General features: G+C 45.4%; 2 protein-coding genes across 9 annotated transcripts in view; both read right to left on the bottom strand.

Annotated features, from left to right (window-relative positions):
- UBE2V1 (ubiquitin conjugating enzyme E2 V1) overlaps positions 1-6,614 on the bottom strand; it is a 16,403-nt gene extending 9,789 nt beyond the window's left edge. The window contains exon 1 of one of the 3 annotated variants that reach the window (XM_085241889.1): positions 6,468-6,614. Coding sequence is in view for 2 of the 3 variants with exons in the window: in XM_085241887.1 (XP_085098013.1) it covers positions 4,289-4,310 (22 nt within the window). In the remaining variant the exon portion in view is untranslated. Of the gene's footprint in view, positions 1-4,288; positions 4,445-6,467 lie in introns of those variants that run through there. The other 2 variants (XM_085241887.1, XM_085241888.1) reach the window with 2 other exon arrangements.
- On the bottom strand, positions 4,720-26,557 carry PEDS1 (plasmanylethanolamine desaturase 1). 6 transcript variants are annotated; one of them, XR_014887794.1, is made up of 8 exons: positions 26,232-26,556; positions 23,393-23,512; positions 13,568-13,659; positions 12,352-12,496; positions 11,546-11,758; positions 8,652-9,064; positions 6,468-6,614; positions 4,720-5,157 (listed from the first exon to the last, which is right to left on the bottom strand). XR_014887794.1 is itself a non-coding variant. In XM_085241884.1 (6 exons), exons 1-6 carry the CDS (start codon positions 26,485-26,487, stop codon positions 8,943-8,945), a joined length of 942 nt encoding a protein of 313 aa, XP_085098010.1. In that variant the 5' UTR covers positions 26,488-26,557; the 3' UTR covers positions 7,896-8,942. The 6 variants fall into 6 exon arrangements, 3 of the variants coding, with proteins under 3 accessions (XP_085098010.1, XP_085098009.1, XP_085098011.1); XR_014887795.1 differs by having other exon boundaries at positions 4,720-5,111; XR_014887796.1 differs by having other exon boundaries at positions 4,720-5,027.

Genomic DNA, 26,557 nt, shown 5'->3' with positions numbered 1-26,557 from the left:
TTGATGTTGTATGATACGGAATATCCCTTTGGCAGGTATAAGTCAGCTGTCCCAAATCTCCCAGCTCCTTGGGGTCTTGGCTCTGTACAGCACTGCTTAGCAGCAACTATCAACATCGCTATGCTATCAACATTTTTTTTCTCCTAGAACTAAAATGTGGCACCATACCTGACATTCTGAAGGGAACAATTCTATCCCAGCTGAAACTAAGACAACTTGCCAGGGGCTCTTAAAAGAATTGCTGCAGGTTTCTTTACACACTCATGGATAATAGGAAACCCCAAATTCTACCCTTTCAAAGCAATTTTAATTTTCTGTACCAGTTCCTCACCTGCATTATTTCAAGGGAACTGAAATCCATTAGCTTTAACTGCCTTTGTCGCTCACATACATTAAAATTCTTTTTGCTGTTTACTTTTGTGCATTTGCTATTCGGTCTTTAATACACTTCTTCCTATGTAATCCTCACCTCTCTGCAGACTGCAGCTATCTGGAAATTTGACAGCTTATCCTTACAGTACTGCAAGTGTAAAAAATAAATAAATCGTTCCTTGTCAAAAAGGTATATAGCTTTTGAAGTGATGTAATATTTAAAACAGCAAAGGGCTTTCAGCAATTGCCACAGAAACTTTCAGGATGCAGAAACCTTTGATTTCCTGAATATTCTTTACAGACACTTCCTCCTCCACACTGCAGACAGGTACTGAAATAGCTTGCGAATTCAGAATAACTTCTTGAGCACCTGAAGTAATTCAGTGTATTCAGTTGCGCAGAAGCTAGAGCCTGGCTATGTCCTTCACTGCTGGAAGCATGTTACTTAAAGAGAGGGCTTCAGAACGCCTGAGGTAGGCAGGTGTTGGCACAGGGCTGAAACCCAACAGCCTGCCAGCAGCAGGAGGGTGGGACACATTCCATCATTTGTATCAGAGCTGAAAAGCAAAAGGTTACCAGCTCAGTTAGTGCTCTAGAGAAGTCATCCTGAAGTCATCCCACAGCTGGGAACACTGTCCGAGCACCCTGCCCTGCTGACACCTCAGCACACCTCATTGGACTCATCAGCTACATGGTTAAAGAATTATTTTATTTTAATATCCTAATGAATTATTTTAAGAATTCAGCTAGAATGTCATTCTTCCAATACATTATATAACCATACCATTACATACAAAAAGATTCAGCTGTCTTATTGTAAGATTCCTGAACTATTTACAATTATTTCCCACTCTATCCTTGCGTGACACAAATAAGCTCTGCCACCAACTTCTTCAGCAACTGCTACTTCAAGTACTCTTATATTCCATCTTATTTAAGAATGCACAGTTTACCTTTCCAGTTTCTTCTTCGTTTCTTTCTCCTTCCCAGGGGTATTTTACTGACAGACTTACAAGGCACTTGGTGGCTGGCAATATTTATTGGGATAACACTGAGCACTGTGTGCAGTACACATGCAAAGGCTCCCATACCCTTCAGTAAACAGTCTCTTCTGCATTCTAATGGCTGTTCTTCTTTTCACCAGCAGGGATTTTATGGTTCTCCAACAATTACAAAGAGAAGTTTCTCATACACCGTACTTTTCTTTCTCAGCAATATTAACCACACAGATTGCCACCATTCACTGAGTGATCTGTCCTATTCTGCTGAGGTTCTCCACATTCCTTTGACCTTGAGTAACTTATATCTGGGCAAATCGTGTTACCACTCTGTTCCTGGGGGCTCTTGGTAAACACAGTGTCTACCACAGCCCTGCAACAGACCTATATGAGAACAGTGAGTTAAATGAGGTCATTACACTTTTTGTCATGACAGAAGTTAGAAAAACAGGATTTCATAGGCCAACATGGCCAGGTTCTGACCCCTTATAATAACCATCTTTCCACTAGAGGATGGCTACACTGGAGCAGCAAGCTGTGGCAGAACACTCAGAGGTACCCACCTGCAGCAGCTCTAGGGGCTCGGCTGCACCGTGCCCATTCCCTGAGCCAGTGGAGCCAACCTGTGCAGCATGCAGCCTGAGAGCCAGGCAAGCACTTACTGCTTGGGTGCTGTGGTCTACTGTGAAACCTTATTAGGATGACTAAAGCCAACTCTTTATTCATATATTAACTGTGAGGAAAAGAGAAAGGAGAAAAATTATCATCTGCAATGCAGAACTCTGTATAAACGATACTGGTGAGCCTAACTTCTTCACATTTTCCCCTCTTTTAATTATTCTTACTGGCTTATTAAATAAAAAGACAAGGCTTACTTGTCTAATTCCCAGGATGGGCCCTGACTTTTTTTCTTTGAATCTGTAGTGCTGTAATCTGTCATTCCTTCCTCTGGGCCAGTAGCTGCTTTCAAAGAATGACTGAATACTTTTCATCCACAACCTCTTCTTAAGCTCTTTCACTGAACTATAAACTTATGATATCAAACACCTCAAGTACTTTGTAAGTAAATATGAATGCATTTAAATGCCACGAAACAAGTGTTAGTAAAACCTGTTCTACAAATGAGTGAAGACATTGTGATGCCTGCATGCAGCCCCACAGTGAATCAGGCACAGTGCAGAAAAAGAAGGTGTCACTTTCTGGCTCTGTGTTACCAATGCCCTCAGCATATTGGTGAGGAGGAACCATGACCTGCATTGTAGAGCCACTACTGCTGTCAGGAACTGGATACTACATTGCTCTCTTTTTCAGAAAGGACAATCTCCACCCATACTTAACGGGTATACCCAGACAAAGCAGGTCGGTGGTAGGTATGGCAGTCTGGGATTCACAACTGGACAAAGCTCCCAGATCCACATTAGGGCAAGCCATGGATCTGTATGCAAAAGTTCCTCAGTCCCAGCCATGGGGCTTACTGCAGAAGTTCACTGTTTCAGCAACACATTTTTTTTGACACATACTGTTTTGCGGTATTTCCTCTTGCCAGCAGCACTTCAGCAAACAGGACCTCAAGAGCAGCTATGCGCAGTGCTTGTCTGATGCTTATGTTTGAGAGGCAAGGAGCTGAGCGCCTGCTTGCCATCTCTCTGGCTCTGTACTGCTTCCAACACTGAAGGCCAGGGAAAGTTCAGGAGGATGTGAGGTAACACAGGAATCCGAAGACACAGTGCAGCTGATGGACAGTGGCTACCAACATACAGCTCATCCCAAAAGCACGGAGGAACTGTGCAGGGCTGGCTCCAGACTCAACTGCTGGAGTTTGGATCTCCATCTCCCCTCCCCCATGACCACCCAGGCAATAACTCATGAAGCTGCACTGGCTTAAAAGCAACAATCACTGGCCTTGCTTTTCCAGACACATACGAAGTGGAAAGTCAGCAGACTGATAGGATTATAGGAGCGGAGAAGTGAGATACTATGGTAGTGGAAATGTGTACCGTCCATGGGCTTTAACCAGGTGCTCCACACCTCACAGCCACCTGCTTCTAAGCACAGAACCATGGTCGCTAGGAATTAACTGCACTGTGATATTTATTCTTGAAGGCTGGAAAGCCACCAGCTGACACCTATCTGTAAGGAAAGTACCTCTAGATATTTCTGCTGTACCTCATGGTGCAGCCATTGGACGATTCTACATTTATCATCAGAGGATGCAATCTGAGCGTGGTGCTGCTAGGGCACGCTGGGCACTGTTTACGAGAGCAGGTGGGTGAGATTGGCAAACAGGAATGAAACTGCATTATTCGGTCTGCAGAGGTTGGCCAGAAAGGATCAGCAAGAAAAGAAACATCGAGGTCCGGTTACTGCCATTTAGTTTGATGCGTAAGTGATAACCACGGGCCGTTTAACCATTCACAGCAGGTGCAGAACGAGGCAGGAAATCAGCATTCAACTTCCTGAGCCCTTTGGAAGCGGCACCCTTGGGCCTAGACCCCCAGCAGCTGCCGCCCACCCCGAGACCGCCGCGTTCCGCCCGCACCCGGAGCTGGGACTCACTGCGGGCCGGGGGCGGCCGGGAGCGGCTTCGGGCTCGGCGGGGCTTCCGCGCGGGGCGTTCCGCGACTCCCTCCACCGAGTCACGCCCGGCCGCAACCCTCGGCCCCGGCCCACCCAGCCGGGCCTCCGCCGCGAGGCCTCGCAGCCCCGGCGAGGCTGCGGTGAAGGGGAAGGAGACGAGCCCGGCCCTGCCGCCCCGCGGCCGGGTACCGCGCCCCTCGGCCCGGCCCCCACTGCCGCCCCCTTCCTCCCTTCCTCTTCGCCGCAGCCCTCGCCCCTCCGCCGGCCGCCTTCCGGCTCGGCCCCGCCGCCTGCTGCCCCGCGGCGAGGGGCGGCCCGGCCCGGCCCCGCCGCTCGCTCACCCGCACCCGTGGTGGCCGCCATCTTGCGCCGCTGCCGCCGGAGCCCCGCCCCCGCCGCCGCGTCAACGCAACGCGGGAAGTGAGGCCTCGCGGTGCGGGCGGGCGCGCTAAAGGCGAGGCGGCGGCGGCGGAGAGCTCTGTGGTGCGCGCGGGAAGCCTCGTCGCGCGGGCGGGCGCACACGAGCTTAGCCGCGTTTTCTATTTGGCGGGATCTGCCCGAGCTGTTTGCGCACCCCCCAGGTCGGCAGCCGGCTTGTCTCGGGGAAAGCAGAGCCCTAACTCCTGCAGAGGCGCTGGAAGCACGGGCTTTCAAGCATTTAACATCCCGTAAGACTCCGATGGAATTAACAATTGCCAAACCACGTTCATTATGGCCAGAACACAGGCAGCATTTAGCTCCTAATGCTCTTAAATTATCCACAATCACTGGGTAATGATCTGGTGTTATGTATTTTCTTCCCAAACGTCTTCCCATTACATTTTCAGCTAAGGAAAATACCAGTGGCGTAACACAGTCATTTCATTTGCTGCCATCCTCTCGTTGCCGTGAAACGCTGACGGCAATCTGTGCTGCACGAGCGGACGGCGCTCCTGTAGCGACCACAGCCGAGGTGAGCAGGCAGCAGCACGCGGTGCTCGAGCACATGATCCAGGCCCTCCCTTCTGCAGCACGGAAGACACGGCACAGACGGCTGTACCCACTGTGCTCCTGAAGGTTGGGAATATCCAGATATGGAATCTGGAAAAGGCGTGGCCAGATGAGACGCAACAGCAGGAGGACCCAGAGTGCTGTGCTCCATCAGCACCATTTTTCCTTGGCTCTCTATAATCAGTGCAGTAAGAAAAAGGAAACAAACAACAACAAAAACCTGGAAGGAAATGAATTAATGAATTCTGTTTTGTCTTACACTACATATTCCCAAAATTTTGTCCTGAGACATCACATAGAAATTTCACAGAAATTATTACGAAGTAAAAGATTTAAAGGCTCATTACTGTCATTCAAACCCTTATTCTATCAACTCCAAAGAGCACAGCTTTTAGCTGCAAACAGCCACGGTACCCTTTCTACCAGTTATTCATTGATGCTGCTTTAAAAATAGCAACACCAGTCTTGCTGGTTAGACTACAATTTAATCCTAAGGCTTTATTTCAGACCGGTGAGAGCAGCAGAGGAAGGGAACACGGCAGAAGCTAGGTGGCACGATTGCTCAGCAAACCTGACCAGGAGCTGGGGGTGCAGATGCCAGGTGCTCCCATTGGAACTGCTGCAGTTCTGGGCCAAGATGGGTGCTCAGTGCAGCCCCACTGCAGCAGTCCCCTCCCCTCTGTGCCAGGTGCGGGAGGGGATAACAGGTATGGGCATACAGCCCAAACCTCCTACTTTGGACCCACTCCATGCAGGGATCGAGGCAGCGTTTTGCCAGGCTGCTGCTGCTGGAGGCTGTTCTGCACCTCCTGCTGCTGTTCTGGGAACTATAGGACACCACGCAGCAAAGTTCCTTGCTTTCGCAGAGCTGATGCTTCCGCTTGTAGACCCCAAACAGCTGTGCTTATAGGGTTGCTCTGCAGCACTAGAGATGCAAAAATGAGGAATCTGCTCCCACTTGGTCCTTGCAGTGCCATGAGCAACATGGTGAGACAGCCACAAAGCCAGGGAAGCCACCAGCCTGGCAACATGCTGCCCTGGAGCCCCAGGGAACAGAGAGCCATCTGCATCTTTTTGAGAAGTGACAGTGAAAGCCTCAGCCACACTGAAGCACAGGCCCTCAGAGGGGCTGGTTCTGTTTTAGCTCTAATCTGTTCCTAATCAACTTAAGGCAAATTCATCTTAAGCCAGATTTACATCTGTTGAGAAGGATCCACGTAGCTTTTTGCTCCAGAATCACCACGTGTATTTGACAGAGGCACCCACTGCTTTAAAAAGGTGAAAGAGCTCCTGGAATCCAGCAGAAAGACCAGAACCACGCCAGCATTCATTTACACTCTGCTAAGGACACTGCTTTACACAACTCCAGTGAACTGAGCAGAAGGGAAGGGAGTAGGACAGGAGAAAGAAAAAACCAAGGACTAGAAAACTCTTAGAATATGAATTATGGGAGCCTCAGGACAGAAGGAGACATGAATTTAGATTTCTGTCAAGATATGAGAGGTAACTATTACTGCTCTTTGTACTCACAGCTTTGTACTCTACACTCCTAGAACTGTAGGAACTTGCACACTGGAAAGGGAGAAGAGGGAGAAGTGTTCTTTGTTCTGGACACAGGATTGTTTGCATCCCCACCACAGCAGTATTCATCACGTTTTAGTTCAACTTCTGTCACACCTGTTACACCAAAGAAATTTAAAATAAGTCTTAGCCACAACTTGTGAATATTACTGGATCTAACTTAACTGATTCAAAGTAACGAACGTCACATCAGCTTGCCCACTCGGAGAACCTACCATTCTTCCCACAAAAATTTATAGTCACATATAGTGACTATGTATCTGTGATATACAACAGTCAGTACCTGGAAATTAGAACTAGCTTTATCATTACGTGTTCTAGGAACTACTTTGACCCAACAGATACGGCACGGAATCAAGCTTCATAAATACCTGGATTGAAGAGAAGCAACATTAATTAGCAAAGAGCTTGACATCCTGTAACAACCTCCCCTAACCAGGCTGGTAGACTCTGGCCACTGCCCCCAGCACTGCATGTTCCTATGCATGGCCTACTTCACCAAGGCTGGTGTTGGAGACCTTGGGTGAGAGCTGCCCTTTTCAACAAGGGCAACACAAAAATCACAGTTATTTTCCTCAATAGCAGTATAAAAGAATACTCCTCCCTTTTCCTCAGTTTCAACTAAATGCTTACCAACGTTCTTTACCATCAAAGCTACATGGAGACCCCAGCACTGACTGTAACAATTGGAGAAGACAATTTCACATAATAGTAAAAATGTTGTCCTTAAGGGTCTGAATCATTTAAGTATATTAAACACATGGTAACTGTAGTACCAACCGTGACTTTATTTGTAGAAGCCAGCTCAGACTTCAGCATTCATCAGTTCTAACTGAAGGAGAGTTGCCAAGTCCCAACCCTTCAATGTGTTGTCCATCATTGAAAATTGGTACTTAAAAGCTTACACACACAGCACGATCAAGGTCAGTCTGAACCTATGACTTAAAAGCCCCTTACCATGCACTTCAGGAAAGTACAGTATAAACTCAGTACGGTTTACAACTAGTGAAGAGAACCTTTGGTTTGACCTTCAGTAAGATTTCATTTAGAAGAGAATTAAACAAGAAGCAAACCACATTCACACAATTCACTGCCTGTTGGATGTAAACACTTAATATTGTGCTAAGGGAATTTTTTTCCCCAATTTTATCCTTAGCATCCAATGCCATTGCAGCTAATTGCACTTGTGGAAAGGTGCTGAAGTCTGGTGTAATGTAGTGTTGAGCTCCTAACAAAGCTGAAGAACAAGTGCCCACTTCAACCTAAACAAGGCTTAACAGGCTGCAAAATACTCAGGTGCTTGGAACTGCATTTTGCAACCAAGTGATCAAGTCTGGGCTAAACACTGAGAATGTATGAATGAAGAACAGCAACAAGTCATAACAAATGTGATTAGTATTATCCAATTGCTCTGTTATAAATATATTATATACATTCAAACATCACATTAAAATATTATTCCGTTACACCAGAAGAGATTAAGGCCTTATATTATTTACAGAAACAAGCAAGCACCTTAAAAAAAATATGAACAAGACATCAGTCATTGACGTTTCCCTTCTAACATTACAAGTTTGATACCTTGAGCTCTCGAATACAGCTATTTGCAATGTGCCCAATACTATAACTATTTCAAACATTTATTGTCAGGGTAGGAAACACTTAATGGAAGGCTCAGCAGTGAGCACTCCACACAAACAAATGCAAGCATGTGCTGTGCCCTCCCTCTCCTCAGGCAGTTGTTAAGGTACAACTGAAGGCTTATACAGAAATGGTTTGCCCAATTTCACGTAGACAGTAGAACAATTTTATGTTAAGGGAAACTGAGGACACTTAAGGATTCATGACCCACCGGTGGAGTGGGATTCTCAAAGTTCTGTTCCACATTACATCAGTTAGATTCAACATGATAGCAAAGATGAAGCTGCTGCAAGTTTACCAAACAGAGTGCATTGAACAGTGACGATTTTATAGGCTTCCAGTACTGGCACACTGTTTTCATGCAGTGTTATTTGGACTTGAACATGAAGTGACAAACTGTGGTCACCATTCCCCCCAGAGGTCTTAGGCAACAAGCTATTTTTGAAATGTTAAATAATGTTGATACAACACGTTTACAAAGCCACCACGTACCAATGAAGTAACTGTCCTGCCTTCTGGCTTGCCTGACAGCTTTACAAAATACAGTGATGAAGTATTTTCTAGGATGTAAGCGACTTGGCTAAACAAAAGGTGCTCAGTAAAAGTAATCATCTTCAAGTATTGTTTTAAGAATTAGTTCTTTAAATTAAAGTCTGTTAGCACTTCTTAGTTTGTGCTTTAGAGTCTGTTATCTCTTTGCAGGTCTTGAATTTGGCTGATGGCTTCTTTAAAAAAAAAAAAAAATTGGCAACAAAGGTAAGGATTGCAGATGGCTGGCAAAAGTTATTTAATTTTCTGAGCCCATTTCATGTCATCTGCTCTTGGCTTCTCCCCAGTAAGTCCTTGGATCATGTACTCCAAGCACCTCCAGAATCTGATCTTCTCTAACGGGTAGTTCAGCCAACCTAAGTGGAAGGAGAAAAAAAAATGTTCATCACAGCACCCAACGTATTGCAGTATTCAGTGACGTTCTTTAATTTAAACACAAAGGAAATGTGTATACCTAAGAGGTGGACTACAGCCACTGCAAAGCTGTCAGAAAGAGGCCACCAAGTTTACCTGATGTGTGTTAAAAGCAAGATGTCTGTATTAGCAGCACTTTAGATTCAGCACTGACATTCAAACAAACAAAAGACGCCCACCAATTTCAGCTATTTCTCCTTTAGGTTAGTTTCCCCATGACCAAGAGCCAGTGTGGCTTTTTCCCCATTTTTCTCATTAGTTTGTACAGCAGGACAATAAAGACACATAACACGATACCGAAATGCATTATGAATGCTACCTACACTTTCTAGAAAAACTGAGATCTCAGGAACCTAAACAACGCTAAGAATAAAGTAAAAGTTTTTCCTTACAAAAAGCCTCAAGCATTGATAGTGCCAATATCAACATTCCCTTTTTAAAGTACTTTTATTTTCACCCAGGGAAGGCAAAATGCATTTAAGTTTGCTTAACTGATTGCTATTAAAGGCTGTGGTGGGGAAGCCTTGCTGTAGCACCATGTTGCACTTAACAAAAGCAGAAGGTGAACTCTTCCTGGATTAAAAGGACAGCACTGATAGCAGCATGCACCCAAAAGCACACAGCTCAGCTAACCTCACTTCTGCGTCCAAGTCACCAGGAAGGCTTTAACGGGTTGATATGGGACAGGCTCCTTGTACTTATGTAAAAATGGCAGTAAATGGCATAATGTAACAAAAGTTTAATGCATCTTTCCTAGCTTACAAATTTAGGATAGTTTAAGTGCTTAGTAGAATTGTGAGGCTGAAGTCATACAGGTTTAATAGGCCTCACAATGAATTCAGAAGGGCTTTATCTTGCTTTCTGGGTGTTAATAAGTACATTAGCTAACTTGCTTTTCTGTATTTTGAAGCTGACAAATAACTGACTATAAGTGCACAAAGAGGCAACTTCAATAGGCTTCTATTACAACGTATTATATAGTAATTTTAGGCCTCTGCTTTATTAAGTATTTCAGTAACAAAAAAACCCAAAAACAAACAAACAAAAAAAAGCAACTAGTATCAGCACTCGGAAGTATTGTTTTCCACTGCAAGTTTTCCTACAACCAGGAAAAGACAGATTTACACAGGGTTCTATCAGTTATCTCACACTTAGAGCTATTCTGTAAATACATTATAAATACTTGATGTGTATTTCTGGAAAAAGGAAAAAAAAGCAAAAGAAAACAACAGCAAGGAAAGGCAGAATGAAGAAGTTGTTGCCACAATAGGAACAGTGAGCTAGCAGCAGTGCAGCTAGGGGAAAGAGACAGCAGAAGTGCACAGGTCAGCTCTCAAAGCATACTCCTTGGATGTGGCTGTCTTCTCTTCAATGTGCTCTGCACTTATTAACTAACAAGTGCATTACAGTAACTAGTCATATTTTACACAGTAAATGTTCACTTTAAATAGCACATGGATAGCTTATTTCTGTCCCTTCCATTGTTCATGTCCTAGAAAAGCAATTACGGCTACAGAAACACTGCTCCAGTGGAAGAAAAAAAAAATCAAATATACAATCTATCACGCTGCCTCACATCAGAGAAAAATGGTATGAACACTTATATAAAAGACTTTTTTTTAAATTTTAAACAAGAACAAAGAAGTAACTAGCTCAAGAACCTGAATAGTCCAGCTTCAACTTTCAGTGTTCTACTGTATCACTTCAGGTCATAGTGGGACTGAAAAAACTCATGAGATGCCAAGATTTTTCTGATCATCTGTGAAGTCAAGTTTCTTAGAAATTGTAATTCTGGTCACAAGAACTAGATTTGTTTCCTGACAGAGATTTCAAAACTGACAGAAATTGCTTCCCAAAGCCAACAGCAGAAATAAGAACGACAGCTTATTTCCAGTCATCTGATTAACTTGATAGCTTGTTCAGGACTGCACAACACTGGTGAATATACCAGTCTCTACAGGAGGCATAGCACTGAATACAGACACAGGAACCTACAGCCAATTTCCTCTAAGTCTGTCCTCTCCTCTGCCTCAAATGAGAAAGAATAAATGATGAAAATCCAAAAGTTTTACTTTAGAAATGAAAATTCAAGGCAAGTTGCACTGGCAGATGAAATGATGCTTCAGTGAGCAAAATGCATTGCTAGGATGAGGTTCCCAAGATAATGGGCAATTAGATCTCAATAAGACTGCCTACCTCACTGAACGTTATCTTTTATCCAATCATAAATCTTACTCATTTTTTTTAATGTAACAATAATAACTATGGCTGCAGGAGCTCTTACCAAAACTTACAGCACAGTCAGCTTCAACATGCCTTTTTCTGTATTTAATAGACTGTCACTAAATTACATCTTGCCATGGGAATTATACAAGACTACCAAAAAACCAAAACACTTTGCAGTATGAACCAGATGACAGTACCAGTTGTAATGCAGAAGTATGTCTCATGTGGAGACACATGGTGAATCCTGTGATGTTTCCGAGGCAGGATAACATGCCAGTCCTGTAGAAAGATGACCCAGCGTGGAAGACCAAAATACGTGTGAGACCACTTGTGAATCTGGTTCGTCATGGTTATGAAGATGATAAGGGCAAAGACATAGCACTCCCAAGGACATGTTTCATACAATGCTTCTGCAAAACAAGATTTGTATCTTTTAAATAGTTTTTCATAAAAGGTAAATTTCTACTAGGAAAGTGTGGTCTTGCTCAGCCAGACCTGAAACAGTAGGAAATATCAAGGGCCTCAAAAAAGTTGCTTCAGCAAGTGTCGTAGGAGCCAATGAGCCATAAATAGCTTCCATATATCACAAGAAAGACTGGGATGTGTCAGCATTGCCAAGCTGCAGTAAACAAGAAGTTAAACCCTGAATTTTTATCTATAAAACTAATCATCTTTAATTCTTGCTTGTCTAGCATTCAATTAAAGTACTTCTACACGCAGATGAAACATTTAATGTGGTTTACAGCAAAGAGTTTTCTTGTGTAGTTTGATTTCCTGTTGTAGAAGTTTACTTCTAATACTTCCTTAGAAGACTCCTCGGAGATTTGTTGCTGGGCTAAATAAAACGTTTGCTTCTCCTTCAAGAAAAACAGTTTCCCTCCCCTACTCCTCTAGGGAGGACTGTGTTTCCAACAGCAATTACTTGTCATCTCACATTCATTGATTTCTTCTATCCTCATCAACAAAAATACCAAATCCACGTAAGTCATGGCTAACAGCTTACCTGGAGAAAAGGAAACAAATTTGTATGCCATGTTTGCCAATGGGACCAATGTCATGAAGCAGTTGTCTCCGTTGGTCTCTATGAAATCATGCCTGGTAATTGCTGTAGGGTCAATATGATGTTCTCTAAAGGGTCTGATGAAAGCCTGAGAAAACAAGTTGAGAAAATGTGTCCCAAGATTTATCATGGAAAGAAAAAAAGAAAAACGAGAAATGGCATCTGAATATACAGTCTCATAGAAGAGAGAGCGCAAATGTAGCGAGTAGGAGAGGGACAGTAAAACAAGGATAGTTATTTGCCTCCAACACACACATCATGTGTAGTTCATGCAGAGGCATTCTGATCACTGTGAGCTCTGCTGTTTGTGTAATGCATTTTCCTGCAGCGCTTTTTTTTTCCCCTTGACATATGTACATATGTTCCACAGATACAAGCAGTAATGGACTACTAAATCTGTTGAAGGCAAACAAAATTAAGTTCAAAATCAACAGGCTTAATTTCACTGAACTGGTTCTCTTATTTCTGAATAACTGCAAGGAATATTCCATATGCACTTAAGAAAAAAAAAAAAAGAGAATGTACTAGTACTAGACTGTGAGGAACAATTAATGGTAGTTATAAAAAAGCTATTTTAAAAAACAGGTTACTGTTTATTATGTCAGTACATTTTCCTCTAAGCGTCTGGCATTTGTAGCTTTGTGTGTAACACATCATTCACAACAGCAGCCAGGGGCACCAAGAAGTAGAAAAACCTTTTCCTAGAGCTTCTTCATAATTTCTATAGAACTGCTAAAGAGTTCAGCTGCAGGAACAGGACTCTTGGTGAAACAGGACAGGGAAATTCTGTACTTCCACTTTGGAAGCTCTATACAAGTCTAGTCAGGTTTCTACACTTGTGTGCCACAAGCTATTTCACTGCCACTTGGGAAGGCTTGTGAACACTGGTACTGCAGAACCCTGTACAAAGCTAATCAGGGTGATAAAATGTAACAGCATCACCTCACAGGTGTCATCAGGACAACATACAAGCGTGGTGCTTGGAGCACCGTACCAGCAATATGTTGTGCCGTTAAGAAGAGGAGAGTACAAAGCAGAGGAGTTGGTTACGCCTGCAAGCTGCAAGAAGGGTACCTGTCCAACACAGCTGAGAACACTGGAAGTGTTTCAGAATAGAATTTCATTATTTTTTTAATGTTTAAGGATAAGAATCTCAAACCTTTCCAACGATGGGTAGCTCCACAGATCCCCAGGTGTCTGCCCCCCAATGAAATAATCCTGATAGAAAGTCTGCTGTAATTACGCCTGCAACTTGAATGAAGAGAGACATACAGTAAGATATGCAAAATCATTTTTCTACTGGTACATCCACACTGTCTACTTTTTCACAGATTTATTTGCTTATCTACTTTAACATCATATGTTTACAGCCACGTAAGATCTACCCAACCTGAATACATCTAAGGCCAAGTAACTAGGAACAATGATAAACGAGGTAACGGGTGGACAGTTTTTCACTATAAACAATGAGCTTTGTGCCTGTCCATCTCATAGAGAAGAGCTTGTTAATCTTTGCAATTGCTGGCACACAAAACATTAATAAATTTAAACCATGTCATTTAGATCATTTTCAAATGCACCTTCTCCCTGGATCTACCCACCTTTCTTCATTCACAGTGTTTAACAGATTACTTGCTACAATTATAGCTGCTAAAGCTACTCCAAAAATACTACTACCAGCAGACCCTTCCTCTTCTCCCTTGGCCCCTTGTATCTGCAGGCAAGGAAAACAGAACTACAACATTCCACGTAAGCACCAATTAAGAAATCACTCCACGGCACAGGAAGACTACTGACTAAATAAGATCGGAATGTCAAACAACTCTGGTGACTTTATCACCTGCAGTGCATCAGGCAGAGGCCCAGGTTCATGACTCACTCTATGGGACAGCCTTCACCAGTCAGACTTCCACACCACCTCAGGTACACCATTAAACGCAGTTTGCTAAAATAGGATTTTTCTAGATGCCAATGGCAATAATTTAAAACCTGTGACCAATTAAAGGTAATTTTCAGTTCTTGCATATAAAGTCACATTTCTGCCTTCCTTCTCTGGATAATCCTGGACCTACTATTCAAGTTTTGGGGCAATTCTGACACTTAAGAGTAAGGATATAAGAGATGTAATTTGATCAGAACAGCAGTACATTTTCCAATCAGTCACAGATTTGACAGATGGTGTTCATAGGCACCCAATTGTTCTGCATCTGTAGAAGAAATCCTACTCACAGGTTCCTAAGCCCTTGAGAAATAAAGTCTCCAACGCAGTCTGAGATGCCCTCCTGCATAAATGCTACTGCCAGGATCTTGACACTTCTAAGGAAGAAAATTCAAAAATTGCCCTTGTTTGTAACTTGGAGGCTGGGAGAATGTAACAGACAGTACAGCAATATAGCTGTAGCAGCAGAGAGGAGGAACATTGCCTCAGGACCTGTGTACTCGAGGGATTTAAGATGGTCAGATGCTGCTCATCAAAGAGCACAGACATTCAGAGGTACCACTTGTAGCCTGCATGCCTTGCTCTGAGCAGTTTGTTATAGAGGTTAACCAGATGAACTGTTTGAATCAAATCCAGATTTGAAAGATAAATCAGATTAAGAATCAGAGTCCTTTTTCTCTGCAGTGCCGTCCTTTCAGGTTAATACATACTGCCGAGAGCTGTGCCTGCTCGATTATTCCGAGACCGACTGCTCGGTGCGTGTACACACACCTGGCGGCTCTCTGTGGAGCATTAAAGCTCTGACAGGGAAAGGCAGAACACACCTCTTAGCTGCAGCTCTGGTTAAGCAGAAGTGCTACTCAGATTTCTAAACAGCACTGCATTACATATGCACTTGGGAACACAGTCTGATCTCAGTGCAAATCCCTCAAGAATCATACAGAAAGTTCATGCCAGTTGAGGTGCTGCATACCGAACTTGCAGTCTGCTGTAAAACGAATCACAGCAACAGAAATACAAAGAATGCTCATAGCATGCGTTTCAAAGCATCTTAGTTAGCAATCCCCTCCTCTCATTTGATGGTCAGAGCATAAGCCACAGTCACTTACTCCTGGCATGTCTAGGAGCTCAGGAAGGAGCCCATAACTGCCTGCCTGCCCACACCAAAGCAGCCACAGGGCTGGGGCGGAGCGGCTGGAACTTAGTTCTTCAGTTTCCCCTACTGATGTTTAGAGAAATCAGTTTGCCTGGGCAGCCTGGTCTAGTGGTTGACAACCCTGCACATAGTAGGGGGGGTTGAAACTAGATGGTCTTTTTCAACCGAGGCCATTCTATGATTCTATGAAACTGCCCACTGTAACAGCCTGTGCAGAACAAACAGCAGAGTTGAGAAAACATCCATAATGCAGGAGACTTATTTGTGCTCTGACTGCATTATTAACTCCTCTTCAGGGGTCTGGGAAGATAGCAGAACTCCTGGCTTTCTCTTCCACTAGCCAGCATTTGTTTCTCTGTCTGAAAACCTCCCTCAAGCGCAACTTCTCCATCATAGAGCAAAGCTTTCTGTGGCAGGCAGGTACACCTCTGCCTGCCAAGAACTTAGGCAAGGCGACTGCAACTCACCTGTAATCCAAATCAGAAGTTATAAGCATTGGTATACCAGTTCCTCTTGCTTTAGCTCCAAGCCATTCTGTTATTTCTCTCCCTCTCACAAACTCAAGGCATCAGTGACACAGGCTGGCAGGAGATATGCCAGGAATTAAAAACAACCAATGTGCATCTCCTTGTAAGTCATACAATTTACACCAACCCTTACCTGGACCTCACCTGATTTTCTAACCCCCCAGCGAGGGCAGTTTGGTCAGCTGCCTCAAGAGTCCATTTTATGAAGTTCTTTTGACGCAAGCAGGATTGCTGAAGAACAGGTTTTTGCTTTTTAGAACATGAAGGAGGACCAGATTGTTCTGTCACTATTGATCAAGTGCTCTTAAGCTTCAGGGCACAGTACCTTCCTCCGGTACACACAGCAGTTTATTTCACATCTGCCTTCTCGTGGTTACATCTTGCTGAGCTTATCCTTCACCTCTACATTCCTTCTGTCTCCTTCACTCTCATTATAAAAAGGGAGAAACAGGCTAACATGGCACCTACTTCACCAAAATGCTTTCTTTCCACATTATAGATTCCTGTTGAACCCACCTGGATTCAACCCAAGCGGCCCAAATTCTGAAAGGAAGAAGCGCCCACCACTATGTTTGTGCATCATCTTATTGCACTGAATACAGCCTGCACTTTATAAGTAAGTTCTGTATGCTTGTTTTATTTCAGACAAACATGAAAGCTACAGTGAGACATGAGCAGCACAGAGGCTTTAGGATCTGCATCCAGCAACCAAAAGAGCAAACAGCCTTGATTTGAGGGAAAGATATCCAAGCAACGCTTTGCTCTACAACAAGTGAACACCATTCTGGCTGAGGTAATCACCCTATTAACCCCCTAGTGCCTTCAGCGCACTGCATTCTCAGAGCACGCAACAACAGCAGGAAGAATAGCTAGAACAGGCAAAACACTGACCGCTTAACTAACAGCTCATATGTTATCTTGATGCCAAATGGTAGAAAGCTGAAAGGAAAGAATGAAGGAAGGGTCTCTGAAGCAGTGAATTACACTACAGCAGCCTGAAAAATCTAACTACTATAAGGTATGTCTCAGCTGTAGCGCAGAAATGGAGTATGAAGAGTTGTATGAAAAGAAGAAAAACACAGTACCACAGCTCACACTTGCATCCTCCTGCAGACTCAGAAGGCATATCAGACATCAAAGAGTTAATCTCAATGTTCTCATACACTTGGCATTATCCCCAGTTATGAAAAAGCAAGGTGTGCCTTGGGAAAAGGCACGGGTGTTCAGTTACCTTCCTCTTGGGGAATCGATCTTGTTGCTCTGTCATCAAGGCTGGGACGGCAAGGTAGGACAGCCCAACAGCCCTGAGCATTAGTTAAGATTTAACTGTAAGGTCAGAAATGCAGGATACAACAGCAGCGTATGCATATGGACTGCACCCAACAGGTTTACACACTGTTAGAAGACAGACCTGTAAAGCACTAGGGAAATACTGCTCTGTACACATTAATTTCTCTACCTCCCATAGTCGAGCCTATCTCAGGTTTGCATCTGAGGAGAGAGTAAGCACGCTGAGAACACAGGGTGATACGGTGCCGCAGTTCAGAAGTCAGCTGCAGAAGCTGCTCAAAGCAGCAGGATTTTTGTGAATCAGGAGAGAACGAAGGTGCACTTCAGCCAGCTACAGGCACCTCAGACTAAGGGAGCACAACAGATACATCAGACTGCGAGAGCGGCTGCTCTCTCCCAGCTGTGACCCTTGGCAGACACCCGTGGGGCATTGCTGAGGAAGGAAGTGCTCGGTGGCGCCAGGGACGTGCCAGGGAATGTGCAGGGCACCACGTTACTCACAGGCACAGGGCGAGGGATGGCAGCATGCTGACACAGGCAGTGCTTGAGTCACGGCTGTTCTGCTCCTGTTGTGGTCTGTTGGGCACCAAGCAATACGCAGGAGCCAAGGCCACAGAAGGCTCACTGCTCCTCAAGTAGCAGAGGGAAGATGCCACAGCCTACACTAAAAGCCTTCTCTTCTAAGAGAGCCATGTACAACTTCCTGCAGCCCAGCAACTCCCAGGCACCAGCAGAAGGAAGTCAGAGCTGCGTGCTTCAGGTACGGTGTGCCACAGACAGAGCTAGTTTGCATGTTTGCAAAAAAAAAAAAAAAAAGTTTTACTTTACTTTATACCATTATATAACATCATTTTTAATCAGTGATTGTAAGGACTGTGTTATAGTACTGAGGGGCAGGGAAGTTTGGCAATGTCACAACAGAGAAATTTTGCACTGTTCAAAAATCAAAATACTGAGGTATCAGTTGTTTGTTGCTTACGTGCTTATAAAAATAAAATGACTCAGTCATCTGCATCCCACACTCAGCAACTTTACTTTGGTGCAGTCAGTTGTAGCTTGGAGCAGGCAGGGCTCTGATGCTATGGCAAGCTGCAACGCTAAGAACATAACCCCTGAGCAGGTATAAAGCACAACATCTTAAGAGCAAGAAGAAAAGAGTTAATCATTCTGGTGAGGTCCAGCTGAGAAAGTCAGAAGAGCTCACAGTGTGAGCAAGCAGACTGGATTTTATATATCTCTAGGGCACAAACTGTGCAGCTTGTGACACTGCCAGAAGATACTAGGAGAGGGAGATCCCCAAGGAATCAGGATGCTATCTGTCCTGGAGACAAGCATCTGCAGAACCTAAGAACCTAATGTTCATCTCATAGAAGCATGCCTTGGCTGAGGATCACTACCCAATAAACTTGACAGGAACTGCAAAATTTTATTTTCATGTCTTCAATCTCAGTGCGTTAGTGCTAAGTAAGAGGATTATTCCTCTATTCCTACATTTCCCCAGTTGATAGAGAGTTTGTGAAACACCTGGCATGTTTAAATAGCAAAATTCTGACAATCCTACCTAAGCCTCAGGTTCTTAAACAAGAAGTACCATTGTGGGTAGTTCTTTAGTAATACCTTAATTGCTTTCTTTCTGAAAATGTATCTCTTTATTAGGGCAGCCCTCCAGCACTGCTGGGTGTTCTGAAGTGAAAGAGGCACCGTTCTGGGTGAATCTGGGCACTGAGACCCACACTGTAAAATCCTCCAGCCAAAGCCCGCTGCAACTTGAAGAAAGCCCCCAACAACACAGGGAGCAAACAGAGCCTTTCCTGTCTCTCAGCCACCGCTGCTGACATAAAGAGCAATAGCACATCCACTGAGCACACAAGCGAGCGGGGAAGCTCAGCTGGAGCTGTGCCACCAGCATCTCCCTGCTGCCAGGAGCATCAGGCAGGGAGAGAGGCTCAGCCCCCCCTTGAGGGAATCGCCCACAGCTGTTCTGCCAGAGAGCAGCTCCACGCAGGGGGAGCTCATCTCTTAATCCAAGCTGGTGCCACGAGCAGCTGCCCAAGCACAGCCAGCAGCTACATCTGTCACTGCACCTCCACAGCTCCCAGGGTTGTCTGCAGCAGGAAGGAACTGGAGCTCCTGCACTGATCTACTCTGAGCACCAGCTGTGCGCAGCCTGGTGTGTTAATGCAAGAAGTAAGACAGAGGTAAGGTGTAGCAGTGCAGGGGGAAGTGCAATGAGACGTCTAGTGGAAGTTTTGCCACTTCCATGGCAACAACTGTGGTGTCTGTCTTCAAAAGAGACTACAGTTTAGGATGCAGAACAGCTGCGTGCAGTTACTGCAGAGGCAGTGACATGCAGGTGTGGCTTATTAGGGCCAGCATTCAAAGGAGAACTTTCCTTTGCTAATGGAGATTTCCACACTCTAATTTCAAAGACATTTTTAATCAAAATTTCAAGCAGAAACTCATTTTAACATACAAAGTAAATCCAAAACACAGAATTACAGCAGAAGATTCTGCCTCTTGCTGTAAGGCAGCAGAACTGAAGCAGCTGACATACATGCAATGCAGCCCACTTCACGGTGTGCTTCTGGCATCAGAGTGGTTTTGCTGCAACGCATGCCAGAGCTTCCATATGTCACAGCCTCCTCACTGGGCTCTGCAGTGCTGCTGACCGAGGCATGGCCTTGCAGCACAGCTACTAAAGCTTGAAAGAAAAAGGTTTCTACTTTGAAAATGAACTGGGTAATTTCTTTCTGCATGCTTCTCCTGGCTAGTGCTCATCAAAATAACAATACACGTTAACAGGTCCCAAAGAATCAATTCCCCATCAATCCCTCCTGTCAACAAAACCTAATTTTATCTTGTGCCATGTCACAAGGTGTTCCTAAAGATATCAGCATATGAGGCACTTTTACGCATACAAAAAGGTGACACAAATGTAACTAATTTCTAAGTCTACCCATTAAAAACATAACATGACTACAGATAGAATTCAAGTAAACCCATTTGGCAAAGAGGCTTCAAAGTCCTATAGAAATGCATGAGGAGGGGGAAAAAAAGAACCAGAATCCATACTGCAGCTTTTGCAATCCATGCTGCAAAGAGCCCCTGTCTCTGGTTGGTATTAACATAGTGCCTATAGATATATCTCATGAATACTGAATAATGTCAGACAACACAAACTTGTCTGAAGGCATAAGAGCTTTCTAGCTTAATGTTATTTGTTTTGGTAGGCTCTTCTACTTACCACACAAATAACACATAAGCCAGCCTTGTCCCCTGGAATTATTCAGCTTCAATGAAGCATCCAAGGCAGTTCCACTATAGTGATGTCCCACTGCAGGGGAAAAGTTCAGCTGCATCTGGAAAGTTGGGAATATTAAACCCTCCTTTGCAGCGAGCCTTCCTAACCACCTACCAGAGGTTACCTGTGCACACATGTGCAAATAATACTGAATCTGAACCTACACAAGTGTCACCTTGCACAAAGAGGGTAACTTTCATAGCTCATCAGCAGGTGAAGACATTCAGAACACAGCACGACTGGATTTGACAGACAAGAAGAGACATCCATCCTCTGCCCATGCTCCTCTTCTGACCTTGTGGAGAAGGGAGCAGTCCCACATCAGCTAAAGCAGCACATAACACAAGGCAATCACCTGGGTTCCTCCTCCTGTTCTTCGAGACAAGCTTTAGTCATCACTGAACGGCCGGTTCTGGAATAGCACCATAAGGCCCCTGCCTGCTTTCTCGCACTCAGCAGCACGGCGATGCACAGCATGCTGTGAGCGCCCTGAGCACCTGCCTGCTCCCAGCACAGCAGTCGGTGCTCTCAGACAGCCAGCGGGAACAGGATCAGACCTTCTGTCCCACTAATTTCCAGATTAAGTTATTCACAGCGCTGCCCACATTGCAGTTGTGTGCTTTTAAAGGCATTAAAAAAAAAAAAAAAAGCTATAGCACAGCCTTTGGTTGTAGACAGAGCCTGAGCTAGGTAAAACGATACAGAATGTTCAAACCACTCCCTGCTTTTTTGTTTGTTCTATTTAAAGAAAGGAAATATTTACATAACAGCACACAGGGCATCCGACAACCCTTCCCAATGGCCCAGGCAGCGTATCAGATCCAGCCCATGCGATCACCGACTGCTTTGGGGTTTCTTCCACAGCTGTAACTTTCAAATACAAAGATCTGATGTCAACTCAGTACAGAGCAAGTTCAAATGTCTTTATTAGCAGAACGTTTGTTCCGTGAGCTCAACTCAAAGGTCAGTATTCTAATCTAAGTGTCAGCAAAGCTTTGGACGAGGACATGTCAAAGTTTGTGACCACCTTCCCTTCCCTGTTGTACTACATGTGGTATTTAGGAAACAGCACATTCAGGCAGATGGGTTTTACCAAACTTAAGAAAAACTAATTATTGCTGTCAACCAGGCACTATCCAAACTTTACCTGAACAAATAATGTCTGTACAGCAAGAACAAGATAACATGTGGTACTTATTATTTTATTGCACTCGTTTTTGTGCATGCTATCAATAATTTCCACACTACTTTATTTGCACAGAATCCAGATTCTGCCGCTTTAATCATTCACTACTACTTAAACAACATTATCAGTGAATTGGCTGCTTTATCAGTTAAACTGGTAACCAGGATATCAGAGAACTTAAGCTTTTATCAATATTAATTTTGAGATGAAAGCCAGTTGCAAACAGATTGCTCTACAGGTTAGCAATCATTACTGATTCCCTCCTGTATCTGCTCTCATTGCAGCGGAGCGGTTCCTCCTGGCTCCCTTCCGTGCTGCTGCCCTGTTGGCCAGGAGCAGGAAGGGAGCTGGCATGATTCCTAGAGGGAGCACACTGCTATCCAAGGAAAAGACAGCAACCTCCCAACAGACAGAAGGCACCGCTGCAAAAATTCACAGCACAGTCAACGGCTTACAGGCTGGTAATAATAATATCACATATTATTGCATTTTGTGTTTTTCTTTTTTTTTTTTTTTAATTGATGGTAATACACAACTGTGATGAACAGGTATTGTTTTTCTAAAACACAACACACCTCACAGTTTACTGAAAAAACTGCTTTCATTATAAAGCACAGAAGCCAAACACCAGTAACCAGCTGTTACAATCAGAAAGATTAACGTGGTGGAAGGGCAGAACAGGAACGTAACAGCAAAGGGACCAGCACAGATCGGATGGTATTTCACAGGAAAAGTAAAGGTGCTCAGCTGTCTCAAAGATCTCGGCTCGCAGAAAGGAGATCCTTCCCCACTTCCCTTAAATGATGTTTAGGAGAGCTGCAGCCAGACTCCGCCACTTCCGCTCACACAGCTGAATTGCCTTCACCTGTGCTCCCAGGGCTGACCAGGTCCTTTCCCCAGGTGCTCAATCAGTGGTTCAGGCTGGGACTCAACAGTTCCCATACACTAGCTTATACAGATTGAACCATCTTTTCAATGACACAACTCAAAAAATCATGTAAACACTGTACACCCCAAACCAGAAGTTAATAGAGCACTGCTTATGCACCAGCAATGCAGGAAGTGCTGCACAATGCCTAACTACTATTCTTCCTTCATTTAAAAAAAAAAAAAATCAGAAGCTTACCCGAAAATAACCAAAGAGAAGCATTGCAGAGCTGACTTCCAATCTTTTCAACTCAAGTCAAAAGCAAAGCAATCACAGATCTACCCACCAGCAAGAACCAATGAACAGTAACGTTTCATCACACCAAAAACCCTCTGTTCATTGCAAGAAAGCCGAGCATTCGCAACTCACACCATATTTGAAGGGTCATTCAAGAAAGACTAGCTCCATACTGCCGAGACACAACAAAGTTAAATACTTCTGCACATCCGAGGCAAAGATATGAAAGTGGAGGCAAACAAGATCAGTCACCTGCAGCTTTTGCAGATGGTATCAGTTTCAGAGTCACTAAGTCAACTACACAAGTGCCATTTTTCTCCCTTCTTAGTGACAATTCAAGAGTAAAAGACTGCACATTTGTTTCCAGCATTACAAGAGACGTTCTTGCCTTGTTCTCGTCAGCAAACTCCTCTTACTTACATATCCCAACAATAATGGAGGGCGTGTGTTCAAGTCGCAAGTAGAAGAGAAGATTGTAAAAGTTGAAACAGATCAGAGAGAAGCATAAGATGACAGAGATCCACTCCTGTAGTCTTTTTCCTGTTGGAAAAGAAAGAAAAAAAAAAGTTTTACTTTTATCCAAGAGGACAAAAAGAAATCTGAAATAATACAGACTATTCTGCTGCCCAGATGACTGCTCCGTTTGTCCGACAGGGAAATGAAACAAACTTATCATTCACGGAGGCATGCATATTTCGTGAAGCAACATTCCTCTTCCCTGAGCCACTGCTGACCCCTTCTCTCGCCCATGCCTACAGTAACAGACACAAACCAGACATCGGCTCACACTGTCCTGCTTTCCTCTTCTCCAAAGGAATGCCTTTTTATTTCCCCACATCACGTTTTATTTTCAAATCTGCACATCACTCAATGTTCAGTGCTGCTGGTACAGTCGAATCTGGGAACAAACGTCTGGCCTCTGATGCTCCACAGTTAAGTCACAGTCTCAGACCTTGTGAACAGGAAAAAGCATCATCCTGCTTGTTGGTGGCCCCAGAATTGCTTTCTGAACATTGAAGGATGTTTCTGGGGCCTATTTATTTAGCCCACAACTGTTGCAGCCTTATCTTTGCCTTCCTGCTCTCAAGCAGAAAGCCACGACTTCCTAGCCACGCTGGTACAGCAAGAGGCTGAATAAGGAAAGAGAAAAAATGGGCATAAATTCTCCCTTGTACCTATCTGTACTACTTAATGCCTCTATAGTTACCTCAAAAACAAACAAAAAAAAACCACACACAGACATCAGGTTTTGGTAACAATTTTTTCATTCAGGCTGAGAGGCTTTCTGCTGCTAATCACTGCTAGATTCTCACAGGACACTGATGCTGAGAGGAAGGCAACACTCAAAGCGAGACCATATGGATTAAGGCATCAGAAACTTTAATACGTAATTGCCAGAGGCAGATCTGGGCTGCAACCCCAACCCAGCCAGGTCAGCACCTACCTCCTCCAGGCCCAGCACAACTGCCTCAGCCCTAACATTAAATTAAGAGACAAGAACAAGTGTATTTCAATATAGCACCAGAGCACAATGCGGGAGATTCTATAAAGAGATCTCTGGAGTAACAAAAGCAAGAGTTAATTAATGCTCACTTCCTGTTTAAGAAAGCCACACCCTCATTAGAGGGCTTAAATGGGTAGCTCCTCGTGGATCAATTAGCAATCTGCAGGGAAGCACCAGGCTCCTTACCAGGGAGCTCCATGGGCTCAGACTGCGCAAACGCTGCTGCCACAGAGTGTGGGATCCCAGGGCTGCCCTACAGACCCCCAGCGCCGATCAGGAGAGCAAGCAGGTGATGGGCAGGAAGCCAGCGCCAAGAGCTCGTGTTTGAAAAGCACTCGCATTTCAGTGCACTTGGAAAGATAGGGATTCGCTTAAAGAAACTGAGGAAGTGCCGGAGAGACACGTTCGCTCTGAACAGCAGTAACTTGTGTCATTAAAAGTTCAGTAGCCCAGCATCGCATGCTTATGCCGAAACACATTCTGATGCTGTGTTATTTATGTAATGACAGGAGAAATCTGCACATCTAAAACACTACTGCAACTCACTGCTGCCAGATAGACACAGTGCTGCACAGACCTCCCAGGAGAACCATTCCGCAGATAAGGACAGCAAGTTGGATTTGGAGGAAAATCTTTTCCACATAAGCGAGAGTACGGGGAACACATTAAGCTGGTGACTGTTCTTCCTGTGAAGCACAGGAATCAATCACCTCCAATAGCTTCTTCTCCCCTGACACATGCTGCAGTAAGCACAGAGACACCTCAAACAATATAGAAAACTGACAGACCCATGAATGCCTTTTTTTTTAAAAAAAAAACAAAACCATTACTTGTCTCTGTGCAAGCAGGAACACCTGCATCTCCATTTAGGGCCCTGAATGCCATGATGAGCTGCTGGAAACTGTGAGCACATAGCATGGAGTGCTGTGACATATCTGCTCCTTCGAGAGCCTTCATCTGTATGTGAAGTCACTGTGAGCCACAGGAACACCTCGTGCTGCTCACACTGCCTGCTGCTGCTTCACTGACCTCTGATACACAGCAAGATTTGGGGAAATGAGCGGAACAAAAGCTCAGCCTGCCCTCCTCTCTGTTCACCTTCCTGAGGAATCGGGCACCTGAAGGCAGTTCACCAAACACCGCTGTATGGAAGCTCCGGTCGGCAGAGCAAACTCACGTATCTGCTTTCGGACGGAAAGTCTTTCTCCGGAGAGCTCATCTGGGCAGATCCCAGCTTAAAGCCTCCCCAGGAGCAGAACCGCAGCTCAGCAGCGTGGAAAGCAGTTTCGCTTCATACCGACAGCTCCCCGACGTCCGAGGTTGGGCTCACAGCGCCCTGCGAGTCTCCGCATACGGATCGCGGCACCAAACGCAGAGCGGGGCCGAACTCAGCACTACCAGGGCCTCACGGAGCAGCATCGCGCGCAGCGAGGAGCGGCCATCGCTCGACGCAACGCCCCGACGGGACCGCGCGAAGACCGCCCGAAGGCGTCAGCAGCGCAGCGCCGTGCCGCAGCCCCGCCCGGGCAGAGGCACCGCACCGCACGGAGCTCCGCGCTCGGCCGCCTCCGAGCGGCGCGGTGCGGCCCGGCGCGCTGATAGCGGGGCTGTCCGAGCCGACGCCGGGCGGGGCCGCGCCGCTCAGCGCCGCGCGTGGGCCCGGTCCGTCCCGGAGGGATCTCGAGCGGAGCGGCGCCCCGCAGAGCCCCCACCGACCCCGTCCCGAGGAGCCGCCGCCGGCCCCGCCGCCCCCACCTGGCGAGTAGAGCTCGGCCAACTCGCGGGCCCCGGCGTGCTGCGCTCCCCAGCGCCGGCTGCCGCCCTCGGGCTCTTCTGAGGCCTCGCCGGCCGGCCCCACCGCCTCCTCCCGCGGCGGCAGACTCTCCATGGCCCGGCCGCGCGGCTCCGGGCCCCGGGGCGGCTGCTCCTCCTCCGTGCCGACGGGCGGCGGCGAGGGACGCCCAGGGCCCGCCGAGGCGCCCGGCGGCAGCGCTACGGCCCGCGGCAGCATCGGGAAATGGGACCGGGCCGCGGGGGGGGCGGCTGGGGAGGAGGAGGGGCGGGGACGGCGGGCGCGGCTG

This window comes from Meleagris gallopavo, chromosome 22 (genome assembly GCF_905368555.1).
Source record: "Meleagris gallopavo chromosome 22, MGAL_WU_HG_1.1, whole genome shotgun sequence".
Taxonomy (NCBI): Eukaryota; Metazoa; Chordata; class Aves; order Galliformes; family Phasianidae; genus Meleagris; species Meleagris gallopavo.
Note: the sequence above shows the minus strand (reverse complement) of the source record. Positions and strands in the feature narration are given on the sequence as shown.

Excerpts from the sequence above, each read along its gene's own strand:
- PEDS1 (XM_085241883.1), bottom strand. The coding sequence starts at position 26,487 with ATGCTGCCGCGGGCCGTAGCGCTGCCGCCGGGCGCCTCGGCGGGCCCT. Across the intron at positions 12,497-13,567 it reads AGCTACCCATCGTTGGAAAG|GCTTTCATCAGACCCTTTAG; the intron begins GTTTGAGATTCT and ends TTGTTTTCTCAG. Across the intron at positions 11,759-12,351 it reads ATTTGTTTCCTTTTCTCCAG|AAGCATTGTATGAAACATGT; the intron begins GTAAGCTGTTAG and ends CTTGTTTTGCAG.